This window comes from Tiliqua scincoides, chromosome 1, assembly GCF_035046505.1.
Source record: "Tiliqua scincoides isolate rTilSci1 chromosome 1, rTilSci1.hap2, whole genome shotgun sequence".
Classification (NCBI taxonomy): domain Eukaryota; kingdom Metazoa; phylum Chordata; class Lepidosauria; order Squamata; family Scincidae; genus Tiliqua; species Tiliqua scincoides.
This window is the reverse complement of record NC_089821.1, coordinates 254,073,582-254,100,503: the sequence shown is the minus strand read 5'-3', so window position 1 is coordinate 254,100,503 and position 26,922 is coordinate 254,073,582. Positions and strand designations below refer to the sequence as shown.

Below are 26,922 nucleotides of genomic sequence, written 5' to 3'. Positions count from 1 at the left end.
CCTCTTCCTCGGGAATTACAAAGGTTTCCATACCCCCCTCCCGAAAATGTTAAAGAAGCAATGTCACACAAAAGGCTTCATTCCCTTTTCCATTCCACACACAGAAGCTTCCTGTTCACCCCCTGCCCACTTCACTTTCTCACCATCCCTTCACTAAACCACAGAAATGAAAAAAGAAGGCAAAGAGAAGAACAAGAATTGCAAAAGTTGGATCTAAAAACCAGGACTCAGAGAGGGAGAAAGTAGTGGGGGTGGGAAGAAAAAGAGAGAAAAGAAAATGCTCCTATGTGCAGGAATGGGGAGGGAGTCCTGGTCCTCCATGCAGAAGTGGGGAGTAAGTTTTTACCTGCTGGAGGGGAGAAAAGAGCATGTATACCCCTCCCTTTTTTCTTGGAGGTAGAAGTTATGTGCTAGCTCTGCTGCTAAGCCATTCCATCTGGTTTCACTGTAAACACTGCCCTCTTGGCCCAAGTTATGGATCTTCTTCAAGTGCCCACCCCAATGGTACAAAGAAGGCATTGCAGGCTTTGTGACTTGTCACAGCAAACAAGGCAGGCTTTCATGGGGTGGGAATTTTGTGAGGATCCCTTACTTGGGCTGTTTGCACGGGAACACTCCTTCCACTAACAGAACACTGAAGAACACTCTGCAGAGCTCTGCAAGCCTAGACCTTGCATGTCTGGCTTTGGCACTTGCTGCAGAGTGGCAAGACCGGTCTTAAGTCTGCCATGGTCTGGAGAGTCACTGAGGGCCATGGTTCCTCCTGGGCTGTGTTTGGCCCGCAGTCCAGGGTTTGAGCACCCCTGCTCTAATGAGTTAGGAGGAAATGGAAAATTGGTTTTTAGTGAGCCCAACTGCTGGTCACAGCATGCAACTAGCTACACTCTTCCCTCATTATCCATACCAGTTTGTTCCTGAAAGTTGCCTTTATTGTGAAAATCTGGATTACTAGTGCAATTACATGAATTTTGAAGGAAAATTCTAGCTCTTTCCAAAGCCATTGCAAGTACACCCGAAATGGATAATACCATATGGAAAAAATGTAACATGATAAAATGGAATGTTATTGTTATCAATAACAAAAACAGCACTTCCCCCAAATCCACAGGAGCATACTTGAGAAAGGCAGTGCTTCTCAAGCTCTGTCCCACCAGGGGGAGAAATCCAAAATTTGATCCTATCTTCTGGAACTCCTTCCTGGGTATGCAAGGCAATTTTGTCCCTTTTTCTGTTGCCGGAGCTCAAAGGAGAAGGAATGTGCACCCTTTGGGTAAGATGGGAGGTAGATCTTGCCTCCACAAGCTTGGTACTTGGACCGTCAGTACCTGTGACCATCAATAACTTTATTGAGACTTACTGTGTGTATGTTTGTTGTTTTTAGGGTTTCCCATGGATCCACGAAAAGTTTTGATAGTAGCTGGCCATCACAATTGGATTGTAGCTGCATATGCCCATTTTGTAGTTTGTTACAGGTAAAACTTTCTATTGTTTCCTTTTACTTTTTAATATATTTCTAACTTGTTTCACAGGACAGAGTTTCGTAGGACAGCTTATCCTAGGTTACTGAAAAGTGTTAAAATTGTGTTTAATTGGAAATACGTTCCATGACTGGAAAACTTTATAACTAATAAATATTCAAAGCATGCCACTTTCCATGGATCAGGCATGATGATCTCGCTCTTATGACCATTTTCCCTCCAAAAGACTTCAGATAAGATAGAAATAAGAAATTTCCCAGAAGGTCTTATTTCTATCGTCTTTTACGATGTAGAAGGTTGTATCCTAAAGGCTTTTTTCATTTGCTCAAGGGGCAGATTTAGGAGGCACAGAACTGCAGAGGGAAGGAGATCAGCAAAAATTGATTCCCTGCATGCACTAATGGAGCTTCTGCAAACAATGGGTTGTACTGTAAGAGCTTGGATCTCATCTGCTCCCTAGAGTTGGGGTTATTATGGTTTGTTCTGAATTTTGAGTATATTTTGGAATGCTTATTTCTAGAAACTGGTTTCATGTGTACATTTATTTTCCTCAGAATCAAAGAATCCTCTGGATGGCAACAGGTGTTCACAAGTCCATACTTGGACTGGACTATTGAACGTGTGGCTCTGAATGCCAAAGTTGTTGGTGGTCCACATGGAGACAAAGATAAAATGGTTGCTGTTGCCTCTGAGAGCAGTATCATCCTATGGAGCATTCAGGATGGTGGCAGTGGTAGTGAAATAGGTGAATATAAATTTCCATTTCTGTAGCTTGCACGTCAGTTCTGTTGTCATAATTATGGTACAGCTGCTTGTTTAAAAATTTGCCCTCAGTAAATGAAACCTAAATTTGATTCTTCATGTGGTTGATTCCTTACCTGTCTCTTATGGCAGGAGAGTTTCCTAATAAGAAAAAAGATAAGCTCTACAAGACGTAGCTACCTTAATGGGTTGATGATGGTATATGTCATTTAGTGAATACTTATGGAAACACTGTTGAGATAATGAGTAGAAAGGAGTTCTGTTTGACTGACTTCAGCTCTATATGGTGAACCTGAATGTGGGAATGAGAGATGACTGTTTGGAATCACTGCCAGCTTGTCTTGTTCTTATTAAAAGCTATGTTTCCCAAGGTCTCCTCTTGACAACCTTAAAAAAAAAAAGGGCAATTCTTTGTCACAAATAATGTTTTGAGCAGAAATTAGCAGAGATAGCTAGCATTGGGCATCAGACAGTTCCAGAGCCAAAGGCTTCACATTACCAGAAGTTGTATAAATATGAACAAGCCTAATACTTCACTCCAGACTCTAACTGATAGCTTGTCTTGCTTATTAAAATACATACTGCCAAGCATCAGCCGTGGCCTCCAAAGGGGTGGAGAGTATGGTACAAGGAATCTCTTGAGTTTCAAAAGAGGCATTTAAGTAATGGTATAATGAGAATGACACACTGTTTCCCCCAGCTATGAAGGGCTGTCACTGTAGATTTAAATTACTCAGTAGCGTAGATGTAGTGTCTTGATGCATAATTTTCTCTAAAATTAGTTGTATGTTTAAAGAGATACTTGGAAGAGTGAATTTGTCCACTGCCCTCAAGTAATTAAAGCCCTGAGGGAATCAATATTTTGGTGGACGTGGTTGACTTTAATTAAGTCAACTGAATATTCACACTGTTCTGAAGTATAATAGAAGATTTTTAAGTCTATGGTTCAGAACAGTTAAGTAGAAACCTTTCAGGAGGCTTCTAGCTACTGCACCATGACAGTACAGAGAGAGAGTGCAACATTTATGAGTTTTTCAAAACAAAAAAACCCACACCTCTCAGTTTAGATATTTTCAGTGATAGAAGGAATAGCCTGTTTTTTTTAAAACAAACGATGATCCATCCATGCTGGGAGTTTGGAAAAAACCTGGATACTTGGAGCTACTGGGCCCTGTTTTCTGTTAGAGAGACATTTGTGCCAGTTGGAATAGAGAGCTGGAATGAATGGATTACTTTCTGCTACATGCCTTCTGTTTTCCTGTGCAGGCACCTTTCACTTTTTCCAAGGGGTATGTTTTTGAAAAGTAGCATATATCTCAAGAACATATAAATTAAGAATAGTTCTGTCATAAGAATGTATGTAAATGGTACATGTTAGGGAATTGCATCAGTGCTATTCTTCCTTTGACTCAATGTAGGAAGAAAGGGGCCTGCCTGCACACTGGCCAGCATAAACAGCACATCACATACAGGGTGTGCAACAAAACATGCAAAAGTGTCGTGCACAAGACCAGCAAACGGAATGCAGCCCCTGACAAAGCATCATAGGCACCCTTGCACGCAAAGGCTTGTGCCAGCCAGCCTGTCTCACAAAACAAAAATTTGCATGCATTGCAAATGATGCCTTCTTGTGCAAGGTTCCTTATGCATAAGGTAAATATAGAGGAGCAGAGGCCCAAGGTTCACTTGAGCAATAAAGAAGAGTGCAACTCAGAGCACCGAAGGTAGGGCTCAATTCTCTTCAGTCCTGCTGCTGCCCAGTCCACTCCACAATTGCTTGCATAGTTGCGAATGAAGTGTGCTCTGCTGGCTGGTTAAAAGCAACACCTTCCCTAGACTTTCTGCTCTAACTTGCTAGGAGGGCAAAGGCTCCTCCCCTTCTCTAGATGTTACTGCTTAGTTCCCTTTCCAGCTTCCTCTTCCTTGGTCAAGGCAGCTGTTGCTTGCTCTTCCCTTCCCATTGCTAGTGGAGCTGCTCCCCCAAAACTAGGTGAATGGACAGACGGTGTGCCCACCTTCCCCTCACCTTCTTTGTTAGTTTAGGAAATTCTTCTGGCGTATCTCCCTCCAGCACAGCCAAGCCACAGCTGTCTGCACCAACTGAAGCCCCCTATGCTCTTATCTGTTCCGCTCTTAACCTATCTGATTAGCCTGACTTCTTTAGCTCCTGTTTGACACTTGCACTTACGTTCCATCCAACTGCGGGATCACTCAGGAAACATTCATAATTATTCCAAAAATTTGCAAGCATAAATTAGGTTTCAGTATTAAACGAGCATGTTCTAAAAACACCTAAATAAGAGTTCTGCACTCTTTCTGACATTATGTATGTCATTCATATCACTTGTAGTAAAAATGTGTTTGAATGTGGAACAGACAGTGTAGGTACTCCCTAACCGTCAGATCGAAGAATTCTTTCAACTGAATGATCTTGGTTTTATCTGCAAATCAGAATAGAGCAGAAGAGAATAGAAGTATTTCCTGTCAAAGAAGCAGCTAGAAACTCCATGTACATACAGGACTTTGGTTCGAGAATGGCATCACTAATAAGTTTGCATATTAATTAAATGGGTGCTGATTTTACTCATGGAAAGAGTGCATAGTAAGAAAATTATATCTCAGCTTGGTTCCTGATGTTACATCCCACTCTTCAATACAACAGATGTCAATCCGCCAGTAAGTGATCCAGTAACTACTAAACTGGAAATCTGTTTCCTTATGCTTTGCAAATCCTTAATATTTGGAACTTAATAGTCTGACAGCACAATCCTATGCACACTTACCTGGGAACAAGCCACAATTTACATAGTGAGTTCTACTTCCTAGTAGCCAAAATCAGGATTTCTCTGCACGTCATTAATTGAAATGTTAAAAATGAAACTCAATGTTTTTAAAGTGATAACTGATTAGTTAAAAATTCCTGAAACTATTAAAACCAAAATCAACCGCAATTGAGTAAGCAGGGTTTTGTTTAGGACAATAGTTATTATGTATGTTGCATTTTTATAAAATTATGAATGTATTAAAATTAATGGTATCCCAAACGATGATTCCGTCCATTTTACCATGATTGGTAAACCAGCCAGATTCTTTTCTCTTTCAGAGGCCTTCACGAGCCCATTTTTCTTGCAAAGGTTAACGTTAGCAGCTCTGCCTTGGGATAGAGAGGTAGTGCTTTGTTCATGTCCTGCAAAAGAAACAATTTGTTGTTACAAACACTCTTCAGAACCTGACAACACCATCCATGGAAAATTTCAGGGGCTGGCATCTCTATGATCGAGCTCTCCCAGAGGCTGTTTTCCCTTCAATATTACTTACATAAGATACCACTACTGGATTGCTGCTATAAGCAATATTTTACTGAGAGGGCCCCTTAAGACAAGAACCTGTCATTACTTATACCATCCTCTTCCCTGTGGACGGCCGTCAGGATTGTTGAGCCTAAGCAGGAGTGACACTTTAAATTCCTTCAGACTATTCATGCTGTCTTCCTTGATTTCCCTGAACCTCGTCCTTCTCCAGAGTAATCAATTCTAGTTGTTTCTCTGCTTTTTATTATTGCCTACTTTTATGCACCCTGCTGTTAAATATAGTTGGCATCGGAGATTATCATGTGCCCTGAAAAATTATTTGGCATTATAATTAAGTCACTTTATGCACCAAGTCACTTGGCTGTTTCCAGAAAATCTAGCGGGTCATTGCCCTCCAATTTAAAATGGTTTCTCCCCGCTCCCGGTGTCACAGCTTGCTGTCAAAAATGTTAGTGTTGAAATTTCAAGCATCTTCAAAAGGTTTATGTTGAACTTTTGATACAAAAGTATTTTTAATTGAATGACTCTCCACTGCAAGATTAATTCTTAAGTGGTCTTAATAATAACAATATACTATGGAGATCCCTTGGTAGAATACTTCTGCCCTCTCCTATGCTGTGAACTTATTACCTCTGATCTGTTTGAGTTGGCTAGCAAGGATTCTGTCAAGTTATCCCTGTGAAAATAATTTAGGTGTAAGATCTCTCCAGTCCAGATGTATTGCAACTCTCTACTATAGTCTGTGTTCATACTAATGTAAGTAATCAGCTAATGAACCTTGACAGTTTATGCCGCAAACCTGACTACAATTCATAGATAATTTACTGACCTTTATAGGTGGAAAGAATTTGCAACAAAGTGTACATGAATTAGTTTATAGTGTCTTGTCTGGTACATGTTGCTGCTAAAACTCCCAGAAGAGAGGACCTTTTAGTTGAATCGACCAACTAATCAACAGTCGAACAGTTTTGCAGTTAGAAGTGCAAAGTGAAATCAGCAGCATCCATTGGGCGTAATGAGCACAAAGCACTTACTGTGACCACAGGCATTCCCCATATCTGCGAATTCAGTGGTATGCAGATCTGATCCCCCCCCCACCCATTAACATTGCTTAGAGCAGGGGTGTCAAACCTAAGACCTGGGGGCCGGATGCGGCCCACATAAGCTTTTTATCTGGCTCTCAGGTTCTCAGCCGCTGAGCAGTGCTGAAGCGTTACTGCTGAAAGGGCAGCCCGCATGAAAATTGGGCTGTCCCGTGTCTTGAAATATGATCAAGATTCATATATTTTCTCTTTGTCATTTGCTGCTAATGAGTTCCTAAGTAGAAAAAGTGCTTATTTTTGGTTATGGCCTGTTTAATGACATCCTTTCCTGCCTGTTGACATCACTTCCGGCTCTCTGAAGGCATCATGAATGCTATGTGGCTCATGCTATGAAAAGAGTTTAGAGGCTTACTGTGGCAAAATGTTTCTTCCTTTTGTTAAGAATATTTATATGCCTCTTTTCAGCAGGAGTAGTTCATAAAGCAGTTTACATAGTAAAATAAATCAGTATAAGCATGCAAGCTTATAGCATGACATGCAGGCAGGCTGCAGGCAGCTATGGTAAACTTCTAAACAACATTGACATGGAACAGGTCCCCTGCAGATACAAGGAAACACACCTATATATGAAAAAGGGACAACTTTTTTTCCAGAAATGTTCATACTCAATTGCACAGGCATCAAGATCAATTAGCTGAATACATGTAAGAAGGTTTAACATGTTTGCTCTTCAACTTGCCTGCTAGGGTGGTTAAAGAATAGTTCAGAGATGGGTCAATGAATCTTGCATTGGCTATTTTAAATACAGGAAGTCCTCACTAAATGGTGTTTTGTTATAATGTTGATGAGACACTTTCCAGTAGTTGTGGTTTCAAAGATGGGTCCTGCTCCTGTCCACCTCCCACTTCTGTGTCCCACCCATTTCCTGTTCCTGTGGAATGGGAGTGTTGCCAAGTGTGCCTTGCTCAATGGGGTTCTGCAACTTGAGAACTAGGCAGGACTGCATGTCCTACTCTGCCAGTGTCATCTGGGGATGCCAGGCCTTGGTGCACATGTCGTCATCATCATTGCAAGCTGGGAAGGGAGTGCCCCAGCAGGCCTTGTGATCCAGCAGCCTCCAGTTGACTCTTCTGGGAGTAGAAGTGGCTGCTGAGCTGGGCCCATAGGGTGTTGTGCAGGGACCCTTAAAAATGCATGTACATATCAATTAGCCTGTGGTAAAATTGGTTTTGTTATAAGTCATTTCATTTAAAGTTGCAGTTTCCAAGAAGCTAACAACAACTTTGGGGACTCTACACTCATTTGAGCAATGTTTGTTGTCAGGGCTTGACAACGCTCCAATCTACGATTAGTTTGGGAATTGTTAGAGCAGAAGAATGTATTGATAATTTCTGATATTTTCTCAAGAGCTATATTGAAAGCACATAAACCTTTTTGTAGTCTGAAATATATTTTCATTTTATCACATCTACTCTAGAAACTAGTTTTAAAAGATCTTTTTTTTAATTAGGAATATTCAGTCTTGGAGTTCCTGTAGATTCTCTCTTCTTCATTGGTAACCAGTTGGTGGCTACTAGTCATACAGGGAAAGTGGGAGTATGGAATGCTGTGACTCAACACTGGCAGGTACGTTAAACAGAAATGTTTATAGCAGCAAGTTTATTTAAAGATTCAAAAAGGAGATCAGTTCCTAGGTCATAAATTCAGAAACGTTCTGGGATTTACATTTTTAGTAAAAAATTTTAAAATAATATGAAATAAAAATGGTGTACTTTTTAAATGGTTAATGCCTTGGTTATTTCTTAAACTTAAATTTATTGGTTGGTTGAAGGTCTTAAACTTGACTGCAGTTGTTTGCATGTCAGCTTAATTCTTTCCAACATTGAGACAGGAGTGGGGCTTTTTAATGTTGATTCATTGGAATCTGGAAATGCTGTGATCTAGTTGAAAGCACTTCAACTGATATCACTATGCATTGTGCCTCAGAGATATTTGTTTTATATTTCTATTCTCAAATGTCTTGTGATTTTTATATATTATGCATTCTGACAACGGGAATAGAGATTCTTGGATTCGAGACAAGACTGAGGGAAGAGCTGGGCATTCATGCAAGAAACAAACCTTGTAACACAGCCAGATGAATGTCTCTGTGGCACAATGTAAAGACACTGTAATGAAATCCAAGAGGCTGCCTTGCAAATCTCGAGAGGCAGAAGTGACCCAAGGCTGACTCCTGTGGCTGTCACAGCACTGGTTGAATAAATTCTGATTTTACCCGTAAGTGACAGTCATGCCAATGAGTAACACTGTGAGAATGCAGAAGGCCAAGTGGTATAACACAGTAACTTTGTTATGTATTGAAAGCTGACCTAGTATGTTTGAGAGGCAGAAAAGCTAAAATCTTCTTTAAAAGTCCAATTTGAACACTTCTAGGATACAATTTACATTCATAAGAACAATCATAACCTGTGTTAGACACTAGTTATTCTAAAATGTCTGCTTTTGTTTCTGTTCTGTTCACAGTCTTAATGTACTGCTAAACATCATCTACTTATCCCTCTCGCCCACCCCCTAAAAAGTTCATTAAAGTTATTATCCAGCAGCTTAGACAGTGGCATTAGGCATGTGATGTCACAGAAGGCATATGTGTATATACCCTGCATTACATATTATACTGTATGCACAGTGGGGACCTAATGCATTTATGACTTGCTATATACAGGTCATGCCTTGTTGTCCACTGGGGGTTCTGTGCTGGAACCCCCTGTGGATACCAAATCAGTGGGAGAAAAAAGACACACTTCCAGGTTTCTTGCTCCTCTGTTGTCACCCCAGAGTGAATTGGTATAGACATTGTATTGCATTCAGCCACTAGATGGGGTGAATAATGGAATCTAATGGAATGAAATTATAATTATTTAGCAATATGAAGGTGGGGAATTGGATTTTGGTGCTTTTTTCCTTGTTACAAGGCATTTAAATGTGGACCTTGGTATCAGTCATGATTCAAATCTCAGTGGATACTGAGGTTCCACCTATATGCAAGATTCCTTCTTGAATTGGCTTAAAGTTCTTGATATTCCTAGTTTATAAAGTACCTAATGTGCTTTTTAACAGACTGAAGTGATTGTTTGTTCTAGTTTAAAGTTCTACTATTTGAACAGAAAATGAAGAATCACTGTGGCTGTTTGAGACCAGGAATACCCAAATTCAAATCCCTACTCAGCCATGAAACTGATCTTGGGCCAATGATAATCTCTTAGCCCAGGGCAGGTTAAACCACCGCTCAAAGGCCAAATCTGTTCACATGCTTACCCCTCTGTTGCATGACCAAGGCAAACTGTTCTGCAGGGGAACTGCTAATATTTTGTTCCAGTTTCCCCCAAACCACGCGTGGGCCAGTCACTCCCATGATGCATTGCTTTAGCCAACTGTGTGCCTGGAATTCTGGTCAGATGCAACTGGGAGGTGCATGGTTTGGGGAAGATCAGGATGGAAGATTAGTTATTCCCCTGTGGAATGGTTTGTTTTGGTTGTACCGGGGAAGCCATTTTCAGTGCACAGAGGTCAGCACTTTTAGTACTGTTGTCTTAGCCTAATCTGCCTCACAGAATTGTGAAGGAAATGGGAGACAGGTTGTCATGCACACTGCCTTGTGTTCCTTGAAGAAAGGGTGAGATGTAAGTTTGAAGAATAAGGTAAAGGGGGAGAAGCACTTCTCCACTAGAAAATGGTGAGAAGAGCTGTTGGCCTGCAGGGAAAAGGCCTACCATCTTGTAAGGAATTCAAAGATCTAGACACATTCAACTGAGAACAGAATTGATAACACCCCTGCGAAGCTTAATAGCATACTGAATGACCTTTGATCTTGAGGAAACGTAGAGTGTCTTCGAATACTTGTTGCACTCTTAGGGAAAGCACTAAGTTCCACTTTTCCCTGGAAGGACAGCTGAAGTCTTCTGGAGGGAGAGCTGGACTTTAATAAGAGGCTTGGGTGTGGAGAAATGTTGCTTGGTTATATGAACTGACAAAAGAGCAAAGTACCAATGCAGGTTGTTGTAGTTGTTGATTCTTGAATCACCTAATGAGGCCCATTCTTGGTTTTCCCCGTCACCCGAGTGCTGGAAGTCACCACTTATTTTGCAGTTCTTCCCTGCATAAACTGTTTGTCTGTACAGTTTATATAATTACGCCTAAGGTGGTATTACAGCTATTCATTTTAAGTACTTTTTGGCATTATCTTCCTAAGATTTGGGCAGACTAGGTGACATGGGTTCTTCTGGAAATTTCATATCTTTTAATAGTTTAGGTCAGTGGTTCTCAAACTTCTAGCACAGGGACCCACTTTTTAGAATGAGAATTGTCAGTACCCACCAGAAGTGATGTCATGAAGTGACATCATCAAGCAGGAAGAGTTTTAACAATCCTACTCACACTTACCCAGGAGTAAGTCCCATTTACTATCATTGTTAAAAGCATATACATAGTAACCTGTTCAAAGTACAGATCTGTAACATTTCCCCAAATGCAGTCACATACAATATTGAAATGAATAGGATCCCACCTGAAACTGGCTCGCGACCCACCTAGTGGGTCCTGACCCACAGGTTGAGAAACACTGGTTTAGGTAGATGTAGAGAGCTGACAAATGAGAGTTTGTATACAATGTTCAAAGTTATTGATATTAACCAAGAAAATTCTAACAGATTAGAATAAATGAAAGATAATTGGGAGGGGAGGGTCAAAGCTTTGAAATATTGGTCATGTAAGATTTTTTTCTGTTTACAGTTATATTGTGGAAAACAAACAGTGTTAAAAAATCTTAAAATATTGTTTTCGTTAAACGCAGCTGTATGCTTAGATGTTATAACAATTCTTCATAGTCAGGTTTACCAAGTGCTAAAAACCGTGTTGTGCTGCTTAGCATCCAGCTGTGTTTAGTTGAGTTCAGTGCATGAAACCTTTTTTACAATTAGCACCTAAAGTGGCAGTTAGATTAGGAGGCATTCATGTGTACTTTATTTTTAGAATACTATTTTCTGTCATAGCTATTTTGAAAACCATGCTCTGTCTCATTCTGTTAGACTTGTGCTTTTGACTTGTAAGAATAGTACAAATTCAATGAATGGAGCCAGTTTTACAACTTATCCATTTTCTTTGTAGATATTGAATGCTTATGTATTACGAGTATGTGGGTGACAGGAAAATGAGCTCTCTGCGTGACCTTAAAAATGGATATAAATATTTTTATTGTTTCTGAATGAAGTAATAGTAGTAGGCAATTAAGTATTCATCATACCACTTTCATAATGACTCTTGGGACTGTAATTTCCCCTACCATTTTAGTTGGTACTTCCATCATAGAGATCATCCAGATGTTGATTCTTTGGGTTCGAAACACCTGAATGTTTGCTGCAATTCTTAAAATCTTTTCTCTTGAATTCTAAGGGCAAGCATTCTAGAGACAGAAGAATGGCCACAGTGTCTCAGTCTTCATATGCTAAACCGTTCTGTAAAATGACCTCTGTGTGGCAAGATCAAGTTAACCACGTCCTGGAAATTGCTAGGGAAAAGGCTGCTTTCAGGATGTGATAGCAGGATCCTTTCACAAATGCATAAGAACATAAGAACAGCCCCACTGGATCAGGCCATAGGCCCATCTAGTCCAGCTTCCTGTATCTCACAGCGGCCCACCAAATGCCCTGAGGGAGCACACCAGACAACAAGAGACCTGCATCCTGGTGCCCTCCCTTGCATCTGGCATTCTGACATAACCCATTTCTAAAATCAGGAGGTTGTACATACACATCATGGCTTGTACCCTGTAATGGATTTTTCTTCCAGAAACTTGTCCAATCCCCTTTTAAAGGCATCCAGGCCAGATGCTGTCACCACATCCTGTGGCAAGGAGTTCCACAGACCAACCACACGCTGAGTAAAGAAATATTTTCTTTTGTCTGTTCTAACTCTCCCAACACTCAATTTTAGTGGATGTAATAGAGTGGATATGTTGTCTAATTAACAGTCTCTCAGATGGTCTAATTTAAATCTGATAAATTATCTTCACTTGAAACTAAAGGAAAAGTTTGGTTTGACACTTCATACGTATATTCATAGACTACATATGGTGTTGGCTTTACTGACATGAAGTGATTTTAAGAAATGGAAAAAGCAAGACTAGATGTTAATGTTTGCATTTAATATATCCTAGGTTCAAGATGTTGTTCCCATTACTAGTTACGATACTGCTGGATCTTTCTTACTTCTGGGCTGCAACAATGGTTCCATATATTATATTGGTAAGACCTGGAACAAATGCGTTAAAACTCCAATATTATTTTGTCATTTTGTTTGTGATTTTATTCATTCCTGACAGAAATAATTGTTTCTGGCCCCACTCATGACCCAATTGACCCCTGAAGTATTTGCCATCACCTCAACTGCTGACTGCTGCCCAGTAAGCCTCCCAATTGGGCCCCTGGGACCCAGGGATAAGGTGACAATGACAACAAAGTGGATGCTTTCCACTGTGGCACCATTTTAACTGTCCTATGACCATCTGGGCAGCAGCAAAAACTCTTGATTCTGTACTGTCACCTTTGCAGTAGTACTGAAGGAGGAACATCCAGTACTCCCTTTTTTCTTCCCAGTTGTGCTTGCCACCAGGGGAGTTAAAACGGGAGTGGACAGAGTCCTTCTGCTCTTTTTAAAATCTCTCCCTGGAGACCGGGAGTGGGGGCCCTGTGCATATGCTTGCCAGGGAATAGCATGGGCCCAGCACAGGGCTTTGTACCAGGTCTCCTCTTCTTTTCCTTCCACCACCCATGTTGAGATTCTGGTACTGACTCTCGTCTTACCTAATTTTTAATGGAATCATCGTTATGATCTGAATTTCTGCTCTTTGTGATTTACCTCTCATTTGTATACTTTTAGATATGCAAAAATTTCCATTACGAATGAAGGATAATGATCTTCTGGTGACAGAACTCTACCACGATCCCTCCAACGATGCCATAACAGCACTTAGTGTTTACCTCACGCCCAAAACGAGTTTGTATCATCTTCCCTTAGTGTCCTTTTAAAATGGAATGTGGAATCCTGTTTCATATTGCATGAAAGCAGTTTTGTGCCCTACTGTGAAGTGCCTAAGATTTAGAAGCATGCGTGGTTCTAATTTAGTGATTTGTTGTATATCTGTTCTCTTGCAATTAGTGATGTGCTGTATAAACTGGAGGAAATTATAAAGATGAAATTCGCAAGATTGACTTCTAATAAAACAATTTAAAGGCCGCAAGATACATCTAGCTTTATTTGTGTGTTGTGTCTACACACAAACAGCACATCTGTGCTTGAGCATGCATAATGCAACAATTTCATGCACTTTTAAATTTTGTACTTTCCACTTTCTTATGCAGGCAAGGCCATGTTATCCAGTGGAGAGTTCTAGTATTGTGATTCTTTATGATCAATTTGACCAAAAAGTCCTTTGCCTATAAACAGACATTGTCAAAGCTACAACTCTATATTTTTATATTGTATTTTATGTTTTCATTGACTTTTTGTAAACAGCTTTGAGTGTCCACTTGAGAGATAAAGTGGGAAATAAATAAACTTTGCGTAATAAACAATAAAATGTATTATGGGGGTTCAAATTTATCTAGTAGTAGTAGAAGAATCTTTATTGGCATAGAACAATTTACAGATTTATATAAACTCAGTGAACACCAAACATACAGACAAAGCAAAATAAATAGCAGTGGAATTAATTATGACTGACGTTTCTTGGTTTGTTCAAATTTATCATTGAAACTAAGTAATCAAAAGATTTGGGAGGGGGCTGTTAAAGAGAAATATGGCTGCCTGTGTTAAGCAGCGTAAACCATGTTTACTGCATACCTTTTTTTTCCCCCCTGAGGCTTCCTTGGTATCACTTATGGACCTCTTTACATGTTAAATTTTTATGTGTACATAAAATTGAAATGTGACAGATAGTGTTTGAAAGCATGTATCATATCATAAAGGTACACTCAGAAGAGCACCAGTGGTGGATGCAGGTCCTTGCTGAGTTTATACTTTAAGGCATATGCAGGTTTGTTGCTGTGTAATGTACATGAACCTGCCCTTGGACTCTGGAAGATTTAGTTTAGGCATGCTAAAGCCTTTCTTCAAGAAGGTATTTGCTGCACAATCCCACACTTCTGCTAGGCTTTCATTTTCTGTTCAGATCTTGCTAACATCGCTCACAAATGTTAGTGTAATCTGGAGTGAAGGGAGAAAACCTTGTAACTAATAATTTATTACTACAGAGTAATAAGAGGCAAATTTAGCAAGTAATTGTTTAGAAGCTTGCATGCTTTGCTTTTTTTATAAAGAACATGAGTTATGTGCAGCTTGAAAAATGACAGATCATGCACTTAAAGCTTTTCTTTCTGTCTTGTGTAGGTGTAAGTGGTAATTGGATTGAAATTGCATATGGCACAAGTTCTGGAGCAGTGCGTGTGATTGTGCAGCACCCAGAAACAGTGGGGTCAGGCCCTCAGCTCTTTCAGACTTTCACAGTTCATCGAAGTCCTGTTACAAAGATCATGTTGTCTGAGAAACATTTGGTGTCAGGTAATTTTTGTTCACGTAGATGTGTTTTTTCTCAGCTTTGTTGTGGTGTGTCGTCCTTTCTTATTCCTCGGGTCCCAAAAAAAAGTGACAGAACAAAGTGTGTACAGTAGAAATGAGCCAATTCCCCAGTTATGTCCTGGTCATTCTGAATTTCTGTTGCAGAATTTCTGTTGTGAGGAAGTGGTGGTAGAAACCAAACTGTAGGATAAAGTAAAGGTGACAGTGATAGAGTGAAGTCCAAACTGACATGTTGGTTCTGGTGGTGGCAGACTTTTCCCTATCACAGCTTCCAGCCCGTCTACCTTTTTCATAGAAATGAATGGCAGTCACTGGGTAACCTTTTTCAGTCTACCTGTCAGTGTGGATAGGTGTGGTACAGACTCATTGTAGCTTCATGTTCAGGGGTCATTCTCAGGGGTATTTGCTCTATACTCCGTTCATTTTGTTGGTAAAGCTGACTTAATCTTGGTCATGTGAAGTGTTCCTACAGCACAAAACTGAGACAAATAATATTGCTAAAAAATAGTGCAGACAAGCCCTAGTATCTGTAAATGCTGTATCTGCTGTTTCCGTTATCTGCAGATGCGGGGGGGGGGGGGGGTAGGGGGCATAAACTTTTTTAAAAGATTTTATGCCAGCAAAAATGTCTTGCTTACCATGGTCACTATAAGCTTACAAGCTTATAGCAACATTCAAGTTGCCTCCCTTCCACTTCCTGTTAACTTTGATCTAGGTTTTTTTCCCCAAGTATCGAGGTCGCCAGGAGGCAGCCTGAATGTCGCTATAAGCTTGTAAGCTTATAGCGACCTTGTTAAGCAAGACATCTTTGCTGGGATGAAACAAGTTAATAGGCATGCAGGGGTGGGGGGGTGCAGAGACAGGCGTCCCCCATATCTGCAGGGGAGTCCGTTAAACAGATCCCCTGCAGATATGGGAGCACACCTGTGCAAAACAGCTGGCATTCCTGTACAAAACTTAAGGGTGAGAATTGTTCTTGCTTGGTTTTACTAGGTCCCAATAAGAAACTGTAGTCTCTGCACACTTGGAATCAATTCCCGTTGAACCCGGTGGGATTTTGTTCTATGTAAGCATGCATAGATTGCATTGAAAGACTGTCAGGAAGTACATGGGACCCATAGATCATCCCTTGTTCAAACCTTTGTAACTGGTTTGTATTAAAGCACTTTTCCAAATTGGTTCTTTTGCTTTGGAGGGTTGCAGTGAAGGTAGATTGTTCAGGTGTGAAGCAGATAATAACAATATACAAAACGATGAATAGATTTAGTGGTTGGATGTTAGAATTGTATAATTCATCTTTTTTGTAAGCACTTGTATTCTTTCTTTCTAGTTTGTGCAGATAATAATCATGTTCGGACATGGACAGTGACTCGCTTCAGAGGAATGATATCAACACAGCCAGGATCCACTCCCTTGGCATCATTCAAAATTTTGTCCTTGGAGGAGACAGAGAGCCATGGCAGTTACTCTTCAGGGAATGACATTGGTAGGTGAACTTGTAGAAGATCTGGATGACTGCAAGCTTCTTTGACCCACTGAATTAGACATTTCTTTATCAATAGTCCAGAGAGGGATAGGAAGTGACCAGAGTTGCTTCATGTCATGTAGCTAGTAGAAGCAGCTGACATAGGCTGAGCCAAGGATTCATTTCTTAGTGGTGTAGCTTTAGTTCACACCCCTAAAGTGCCCTTTTACCCACTCTTAAATGCTTTGGGAGAGATTGTTTTTTACAAGTAAACTGGAATAAAAACATCAAATCAAAATTATAAGAGTGGGGAAAAAATGTTCTCCACCCTCCTCATTTGCCTAGAGTTAAACAAATGTTGGAGTATTAGCTGTTCGCAATAAAGGTCTTAATGAAGCAGTCTACACTGGTGTGGTCATATTCTCAATAAAAAGAAGTGGTGGTTTTGAGAATGTGCCTTCAGGGAAGAAGGATTGTGACAGCTGCCCTAGCAAGGTTAGTGAGACAAAATTTGTCAAGGAGGAAGAAAAGGGGAGACTATGAGGCAGGTTGGAGAAGCTAGTTGTAAAAGTCCTGTATGCTCAAAGGTATTTGTTTCACCATCTCCATAATTTAGCCTCTTGGCAGTTCCTTCTATATGAGACCATACATGAGTTCCATTTAATGTAGAAACTCGTGCAAAGAAGTCCCTCCCAACACAAATCCAAGTGTTAATTTTTTTTTTAAAAGCATCCATTCTATTTGGTTGTCTCAAATGTGATAAATAAAATAGACACAAAGTGTGCATTTAAACTCTGCACCTTACTGTGTCACGAAAGTTCATACTTGGTAGTGACAGTGCACGCAATGTATCAAACAATTGCACTTATCAAGCAACTCCCATTCAGGTTAACTCCAGTGACTAACTGTTACTCCAAACAGATTTGTCTACTGCTGCTTTAGAGAATACATGAGGAAAGCTGAAACTATTTGATAGAGCTTTTTGCCTATTACCAATATTAAACATTGTAGGAGTGCTTTGCCTTGAATTTAGTAATGTTGAGAGAGCTCTTTACTTTCCAATTACAGGGCCATTTGGCGAGCGTGATGATCAACAAGTGTTTATCCAAAAGGTTGTGCCCATCACTAACAAGCTTTTTGTGAGGCTCTCCTCTACTGGGAAAAGGTAAACTCTAGAACAGTAGTGGAACTAGACGTTGAAGAGGAAAATTAACACTTCTGGCAAATATGACTAATGATCAGTAAAAATTGGTTTACGGCTTGCTTTGTAAACTATTAAATGATTGTGGCAGAGGATTCTCTACAGTGATAAGACAAGCACAAACACAGATTGCAATTAGATGTGGTATGAATGATGTTTAGGAGCCCCCCCTCCCCTTTTTAAGTTAAAAGTGTCAGGTGGAGTGAATAATAGTGTCCACAGTAGAGTATGGAGCTTTTTTACTTTGCCTCTGTTTTCCTGATGTTACACCTGTTCCCTGATGTGATGTCTGTCATAGCCTAAGCCTGTCCAGGTCACACTGTGCCATACTGGCACAGCTTTGCCCAGTAATGCCAGCAGTGTCTGAAATGCCAGCAAGGTGTTGAAACCTTGACACACCTGTTGCCTACAGAGCAGTATCCTGACATCCGAACAACTTCTCCAAGCTGCATTGGCGCAGTATTCTTCTGGTGATGGTTTAGCATCCAAGGTGCATCTGTTGGTGTATGGACATTTATTCTAGCAGGGCTGTTGTTGTGCTGGCATACTGAGAGAGATGAATAGCTTACCTACCAAACTAATAGTAGGTTAGGAAGGCTGGGTTTTACCTATCCTTCAAGCAGTTGTTGATACATGAAAGGATATACCATGATTACTTGACTTTAGAAGGTGTAATGCATTGTGTGTTCAAATGGTTTCTGAAAAATTAAATTGCAGTATACTTTGCCCTAATTCAGTATGGATGTTTCACAGTCTGAGGAAATCGCATATTGGCAGAATTGTGAGGCATGAATTTCTGTTTGCAAAGCAGCATGGCACAGCTGAGAATTATCTGTTCAGATGCCCAATAAATATGTTAATAGCTCATGTCCTTATGATCAGGCTCTTCCAAATCCTGGCCAAGAGCCAGATCTGGGGTTTGGGGAATGCCTTTGTCTTTGTAAGAGGAGCTTACCGTTCTGGCCCTGTGCGGCTCGTCTGCCAAGTAGATCTGAGCCCGGGGATGCTCTGGGGAGTCATGTCTACCCAGACATCCTATTGCACAAGTTTCTGGGATGTTGGGCAACAGATGCTACTGTCCAGAACGTGCTGGGGCCCAGATCTGCTTGACAGATGAGCTGTGCAGGGTAAGAACGGTAAGCTGCAGTCTGAAGGGGGCCGCATTTTTGGTGCATAATAGTTGTCACGAGTCGTATGGTTTAGACTATTACTACCTTTTATCCTACTGCAACTAAGGCCTTGTATGTGTATACAAAGTAAATGTATTTACCCTGGTACCTCTATTGTTTCCCTTGGGTCTGCTCTTATATTGTAAATTTTTCAGTGCAGAGACCTGTGGTCTGTTGTAAAGCACTTTGCTCGTTGATGGTGCTTGTTAAATAATAATCATAAGCTCTGGAACTAGAATTGATGTTAGAGTGTCTGTCTTAAAAAGTACCCTGGGCTGTCACTATTGATTGGCTGAAAATCAGGATAGTGGGTTGATGTTTTCTCACCCTTGAATCAAAGGCTGATAGATAAAATACATATGCATTTCTTTTAGCTGATGAAATGTGGAAGTTTTGCAGGGCTTCTTGTGTTAAACTAGTGCTGCTGTATTTTTTTGCATTAGGCCAGTCATTAAAATGCTTACTGTCAATATTGTTCTGATTGTTGTCCTTGCTGAATAGAGCAAGTTGTCAGTTTAGTTTAATTGTTGGCAGTAAATATAAGCATTCAAACACAAATAGATGGCGGCAGGGAGTTGGATGGTTTTTGTATGATGTACTTCTCCCACGTTTTGTCCGGCAGGGTCTGCTGGAGCAAAAAGAGAGGCCAGGAGCACAGGTGTGCAGAAGTCTGCACTATGAAAGGGGATTAGAGCACTTTAAATACCTGCACATTTGTGGCAGTCTGGGCCCCAGGCCACCATCACCTGCACGTTTATGCCTTACCAGTAGCATTTGAACAAATGTTTAAAACCCTTCTTACAGCACACTCTGGTGCAATTCCTGGTATTGTGATCCTTTCCCCTCTCCTCCAGCTTAAATGAACATGTCTGTTCCAGTCCCAATTTCAAATGTTCTTTGCCTCTGTTCACTTGTATCAGCTCTCTGTATAGGAGAGAAGAGAGGTAGTATAGCAGTTAAAATGCTGTATGTGCATTAGAGAGACCTGAGTCCAAATCCTTGCTTGGCCATCAAGCTCACTAGGTGGCCCACTGACACATTCTGTTCAGGGACATAAAGGCTGGCTTCCGAAACGTTGTGTGTCAGAGACTCTGGAAACATATGGTAAGGATGAAATACCAGACTTGGAGATTTTGTTTGCTCCAACAAAAACATTTGGGATTGTGTTTTCCTCCATTGTGTAAAACTTCAGTTTCTACAAAGTGTGTGCTATAACTTTCAGGAACACATTTTGTCTGCTTTTTTACACTAATTGTGTCAGTAGCATCAGGACTCAGGATTGTTAATATCTTGGAGTTCTGTATACATTCTGTATGTGGCACCATACTGCACCTGCTCTTCAGCCATTAGTTTCTTGGTACTGAACAGAAGAAATGAGGCAGGGTTCATGACACCTAGCATTTTGCAGCGCAGGATTATGATTCTGTGTGACCTCTGTATGCTTACCTGTCTCTAAAATGGATTTACTCTGCCTCAGGAACATTTCAGAGAATTAAACATTAAGAGCTTGGGAACCTAGCTAACAAGGATTGTGGAAGGACAAAGAATCAATTTGGGTCTTGGCTTATAACAGTAAAATTCGTATTTTACAACCATAGTTTACCTACAGGCAGGATTGCTGTTAACTTTCACTTTTTAAATGGGCATTTAATTATATCCCTTGTTTTAGAGCTGTCTTCTGTTCTTCCCATATGCTAGTGTGCATTGCTACCTTGCATAAAAAAAATATGTTGCCTGGCTGTTTAAAAGTAAATGAAATCTAAAGATGTGAAAACAGCAGCTAAAGTGTTCTTGAAAGCCCTGGATACTAGTTAAAGAAAATGGCACCATTCTAAAATTGAAACTGCTAGCAAAACCATGGCTGCTAATAGCGATTCACCGGCACACAGTATCTATAACACATGGCCCATAGTTTCTTACTGCTTAATCTTGTAATGAATAAAATTCTTAAAGCGAATCAATCTTCTTTGCATCAAAGTTCATTACATACAGTCATAAGCAACTGTTAGAGAAATTAATCAAGAGTACATTTTCCAAGCACCTAGATTATGCCTTTGACAGCTTGTTTATTTTTAAGCAGATAACCTTAGAAGCTTGTAATATGGTTGGAGGCCAAATCATCATCCCAATAAACATTATAAATCACTATGATTTAATGTCTTGTGCATGTACAGGAAGAAAACTGCCACATGTTTATTAAAACTTGGTGTCGTATTAGGGTAAATTTTAACATAATAACGCAGTCTGTTCAACTTTGACCTTTTTCTGTTCTCCTTCTCTTTGATTACTGCAGGCAGTCTAATCAACCTATGCCTCCTACGTGTTAATTAAACCTGTATTCATGTATACCCATTTTCTCAGAAATAATTGCATTGGGTATCTGCTCCCATGGTAGCAATTTAGGTTGGGCACATTCAGATGTTACATAGTTATTGTATGTGATTATTCCTGAACTTCTGTAGAACCATTCTATTCTACACTAAAAAGAGAGGGTTCTCACTAAGCTGTAGTAGTTCAGGATCAGTCACATCCTGTAGGAAACTAGTGCGAAATGTGATGGATCAAGAACTTCAATACCATTGCATTCTTCCATGTTACTTGAGGAGAGAATTATGATCTTGTGCAGGGGTGCTCAATAGGTGGATCGCGATCTACCGGTAGATCACGAAGCAAAATGAGTAGATCGCAGAGTGCCGACCCCCCCCTTCAGGTGCCTCTGGGAGGAAACGCCGGGAGTAAGGCCCATTGTACTCAATGGGGCTTACTCCCAGGTAAGTGTGGCTAGGATTGCAGCCTCACAGCCTAATCCTAGGCATGTCTACTCAGGAGTAAGTCCTGTTATACTCAGTGGGGCTCAAGGTACACCAACATACATTGTACACATAAATGTTATATGTTATGATGGCGCGAACATTGTAAAAAAAACTCGTAGATCTCCGGGCCTTGCTGGGTTTCAAAGTAGCTCTCGAGCAAAAAAAGTGTGAGCACCCCTGATCTTGTGGATATAGCCTAACTATAAGCTGAGGTCAAAGAGGTTGTAAACTCAGTGTCCTAGTCCTATATAGAAAGGGGAAAAGAGCTGGTATAGAGTAGCTAGGTAATGGTAAAGGATTATAAGTGGTAAGGATGGTAAGATAATAGGGATTTAAGTGATGGAGCTTTTGGAGAGTAAAGAGGTTGGTACAGTAACAGGCTTTAATGTGGAATTGGTAACAGATGCCTGTAGTAGGGAAGATTATTTAAGTTGGTAAGCTGGGACAGAGGAAGTCAGTCATTTAGTGGCATCTAGCCTCACAGCTAGGAGTCTTGCTGTGAATGAGAAGACCCAGATGATGAAGTACAGAACAGTAAAAGGAAACAGTAAAAGGTTTAGATATCTAGATAACTTGTTTTCTTGGCTACCTTAATTATGTATTGTTGATTATACATATGTATGTAAAGGTAAAGGTTATATTTTATGTAAAGATAAAGGGACCATTGTAAGATACTCTGTGTGTTCATTTGATTAACTCCTTAAGCTTATGAACCTGCATTAGTGAATTGTGTGGACATGTGGGGATGAATTGCCTCGGGGAACTGGATATAGGATTATATATGAAGTAGTGCAAAAGCAAGCGGACCATGGGTTTGCCTTAAGTAAAAGTCAGAATACTGATTTGTAGGCATGGAGGCAAGTGCAAATACTGTGACAGCTGAAATTTGTAATGGTGCTGAAATTATAAAAGTCAGGAACAAGACACTTCAAGATTCTGTTCTACCACTTTCTTGTCTTGAAATGCAGTTTTTAAATCTATCAATATGAAACAGTGCCTTTTTTCAAATATTTGTGGAGACCCTAGTAAAAGAAGTACAGCAAGTGCTCATTTAAAGTTCCATTATAAAGTTGTTGAGGGGGAAAAAAATCAATTCCCAGCATAGCCACTGTCTGTGTAGAATTTGCACATTCTTCCCATGTCTGTGTGGGTCCAGAAAGCTTACATTTCTTTCAGTGTTTAATAGAAGTGTTTTGGGTCTTTATTTAGAAATTTTATGTTTCTGTGACCAGAAATACGCTGTAGGAACTTAACTCTTGTTTACGTACATCAATTGACAAATGGTAAAATCATTTCATAAGTTGTTTTGCTTAAAGTTGCAGTTTCCATGAACTTATCAGCAACTTTTGCTGTATACAAGATGACCGCATTTTATAGCTTGTGCGTATGAGTCTTCAGTTCCTGACTCAAGCAGATCAAGATCCATAGACGCTTTTATCTTTTTCTTTCCATAGCTGTTGTAGGTCTATTGTGCTGGTTTTTTCCCATGTGCATCATTCAACTTTTGTCTGTTTAGAGAACTTGCAGAGTAACTGGTGGATCCAAACTTGACAGTGCTCATGGAAATGATTGGAACATGATGTTCTTTCCATTCATAGAAGGAGCTTTCATGGGTGCAGAGTAAGTTTCGATCCAAGCTAGTAAAAATACCACAGTTCCTGCAATCTGTGGTGCATTCTGCAATGTCATATTTCTTGAATTCACATAAAATGTATTTAATTAAAAGTGGGCATTAAAGGATTGTTGCATTTTCTTGATGTAGCAAGGCTTTTAACTTTGGGTGAAAGGTTACAAATTACTTTTGCAACTTTGGTTTTAATATAAATTTGTAACCTTTCACTTGAGAATAAAAAGACTCAGAACATATATTTAGCATAACCCTTTAAATGCTGATTGGTTGACAAATGTGCTAATTCTGTTGCAGAATCTGTGAGATTCAGGCAGTGGACTGTACTACAATATCATCTTTCACTGTACGGGAATGTGAAGGGTCCAGTAGAATGGGCTCAAGGCCACGGCGCTACCTCTTCACTGGTCATGTGAATGGCAGTATTCAGATGTGGGACCTGACCACAGCAATGGATATGGTTAATAAAAGCGAGGAAAAAGGTAGCTGTCCTTATCTAGTTAAGCATATACCCAGACCCAGATTAGTTGTTACAGTATAATCCAATTTTAAGTGGCTGAATTTTGTCTGTTCTGATGAACACCATGCTGTCATGTATTCATTTCTTCAGGTACATCTTGTTTAAATTGTTCCTAAATTACATGGTGCAAAAGGTTTGATTGGACATGGCACACTTCAGAATGGCAGGGTTTACTAAATGTCTCTATCTGGCTCAACCTACTATTAAGAAAAAGATACTGGCTTAGGTGGGTTGTTCGTCTGGTCCAATTCATGGTAGGTATGGTCTCTGATGTCTGTCTCTTTCAGATGTGGGAGGTCCTACAGAAGAAGAATTGCTTAAGCTTCTGGATCAGTGTGATCTGAGTACGTCTCGCTGTGCAACTCCTAATATCAGTCCAGCTACTTCAGTGATGCAGCAAAGCCGCCTGCGTGAATCAAATTCGAGGTAAGTTCTTAATGAGACAGTTGGTGCAAGCCCAATTCTCTTTCCATTGGTCTTATTTTGATATTCTGGGTTTTTAGATATGGGGAGGACCATTTAAGAGGTGCATGTAATAAGATGACTTGTCACCTTAAGTATGTTCAGCTGCCAACAGTAGAATATGCAAGTGAACTGATTTCATTCTTCTGTAAAATATGTAGAATAGTAGCCTTCAAGAAATCAGGCCTCTTATTCTTTATACTCAAAGGGGGACAATAACACCAGCTGCTGAGGGTGGGATAGCAGGCAGGCTATAATCTTCATGTCTGTTTCTAAGCTTCCCAGAGACACTGGGCTAGCCACTGTGAGGAACAGAATGATGAATCTTTGGTGATGTTGAGCAAAGCTACTCTTTCATTCTGGTTACTATTGTTATTCTTACTAATGTATGTACATATATTTTCAGCCTTCAGTTGCAGCATCGTGAAACAATCCATGAAGCTGCTACATATGGCTCCATACGGCCATATAGGGAAAGCCCTCTGCTAGCTAGGGCCCGGCGGACAGAGAGCTTCCACAGTTACAGAGAGATTCAGGCTTTTAACCTGAACAAAACCATGGTAGACATAGCTGTACCTCAGAATGGTAATCAGAGCCCCTTACAGGCAGAAGTGAAGAGGATAGGTGAAAACTTCGTTGATAAAAAGGCTTCAGCATCAGCACTTGAAGTAAGAGCGGCTAGAACAGCAGAGGGTGGACCTGAAGGTCAGAAAGTGCCTGAAAGTTCATCAGAGTTGAAGAAACGAGGAACTGATGAAGAAGAAGCCAAACCTGACACTAAAAGGAGAGGTGGATTTGAAGGAGGAGGGTTTCTAGGAAGGAAGAAAGCACCTCAGCAGGTATCTTCTCCAAGTACTGTGGAAGGAGGGTCTGAAGCACTCAATACCACATCCTTGTCACCTACAAAGACAACAGTTTCTCCACGTCATAAAAAAAGTGACTCCTCTTGTCAGGATTATACATTGTAAACATTCTGAAGGATTTTTTAATCCAGAGTGTATCAAAAGTTTTAATACTAAACTGGATGAAATGTTTACATTTACGCATTTGTGGGTATCTGTTGGTCTGTGTCTTTCTAACTGAAGGTGTTTTGAAGTGGAATAAAACAGTATAGGGGAACATATCATTCTACGCAAAGTACATGGCTTCACAGCACAACCAACAGAAGCATTTTTAAGATATTTAAATTGGTGTTGACTTTGTATAACTATGAATATGAAGTTCGGTTCTGGTACAGACTTCAATTTTTAAGCCTTGTTGAATGCGGGCTGGCATGCACTACCATTTTTGTTGTTGGGGAGCCTTTTTTTAGTGTAACTTTTTCTGGTTCCTCGCTTCTCACATGCTAGATATTAAATGTCTCCTGCCTACCTATTGGTCTCCAGACAAGCTGCACCTCATGCTTTCAGTGTGGTTCCATATTGGGAATATTAATGGAATGAAGGTGGCATGGCTGCTTTACCTAATATTTGCCTTTTGTGTTGAGCCACCTTATTTTTTACTAGTGTTATTGTCCTCCGCATACATCACTCTTACATGATGCAATTTTGTTAACTTAAACTGCAATTCTAAATGTTAATGGATGCTATAAAAACATTATTTTGCATATTTGTCTTTAATATTAAAGTATAAAGAATTTTGCTTGTGTTCTCTTTTCTCATTGTGAGTAGTTGATATGCAGGATTGTTACACTCTTCCAGTAAACATTAGCAACATGAGAGCTGCTCAGAGGAAGATATAAAGTTTTGCCTTGCATTTTTAGGACAAACCTCAGCATTCCCTGTATCTTTTTTTTCTGGGTAAACCAGTCTTGTAGATTACACATCAGATACTTCTCTGCCCCCTCAAATATAGGATAATGTGTTGTAGAACAGCTGGAGCCAGACAAATCTAGCAAGCTGTTGATTCAAAAAGAGGACTTAAGCTAGAATGTCAAAGCAATATTTTTCAGTATTCAAAAACACATGTATATTACCGTAATTGATATAGCTTGCAAACAGCACTCTTGTTGTAAGTATTTTTATTGTGCCCTGCTTTTCAAAGTTATAAATAAATGATACAGTATTTTCTTGCATGGGATCAGCATCTGTATATGTTCAGTTGGCTTCCCTTTCCTTTTGGCAGGTGCACAGTTATCAGTTTGGCAAACGTGCTGTCTGTGCATGCCTTTTCTATATCCAGTCACCTTTCCTTCCATGCTCAGTCAAGCCCTCTGTCCCTGGAAAGCCCTTCTGCACTCACTTGTTCATACTTATTTAATGTGCCCAGCAAAAAGGACAGAACCTCTCTTGAACACAGGTGTGGAACAGTTATTCTCAAGGTGTTGAAAGCACCCCAGGTACACATCTCAGTAATTCTTGAAACATCTCTTAAGGCACTGGAATACAAGTGGTATTTCTGAGTTGCAGGAGAAGGGGTGAGGCTGGGAAAGAGTGACTTG

The 26,922-nt window shown here is 40.2% G+C and overlaps 1 protein-coding gene across 1 annotated transcript in view; it reads left to right on the top strand.

Annotated features, from left to right (window-relative positions):
* KCTD3 (potassium channel tetramerization domain containing 3) overlaps positions 1-26,122 on the top strand; it is a 48,452-nt gene extending 22,330 nt beyond the window's left edge. The window contains exons 8-18 of the mRNA XM_066611709.1: positions 1,382-1,472; positions 2,033-2,223; positions 8,105-8,220; positions 12,806-12,893; positions 13,528-13,644; positions 15,037-15,207; positions 16,556-16,711; positions 17,759-17,855; positions 23,798-23,982; positions 24,308-24,446; positions 24,889-26,122. Of these exons, the coding sequence (XP_066467806.1) occupies positions 1,382-1,472; positions 2,033-2,223; positions 8,105-8,220; positions 12,806-12,893; positions 13,528-13,644; positions 15,037-15,207; positions 16,556-16,711; positions 17,759-17,855; positions 23,798-23,982; positions 24,308-24,446; positions 24,889-25,450 (1,913 nt within the window). The 3' untranslated portion in view covers positions 25,451-26,122. The remainder of the gene's footprint in view (positions 1-1,381; positions 1,473-2,032; positions 2,224-8,104; positions 8,221-12,805; positions 12,894-13,527; positions 13,645-15,036; positions 15,208-16,555; positions 16,712-17,758; positions 17,856-23,797; positions 23,983-24,307; positions 24,447-24,888) is intronic.
* The last annotated feature ends 800 nt before the right edge of the window (positions 26,123-26,922 follow it).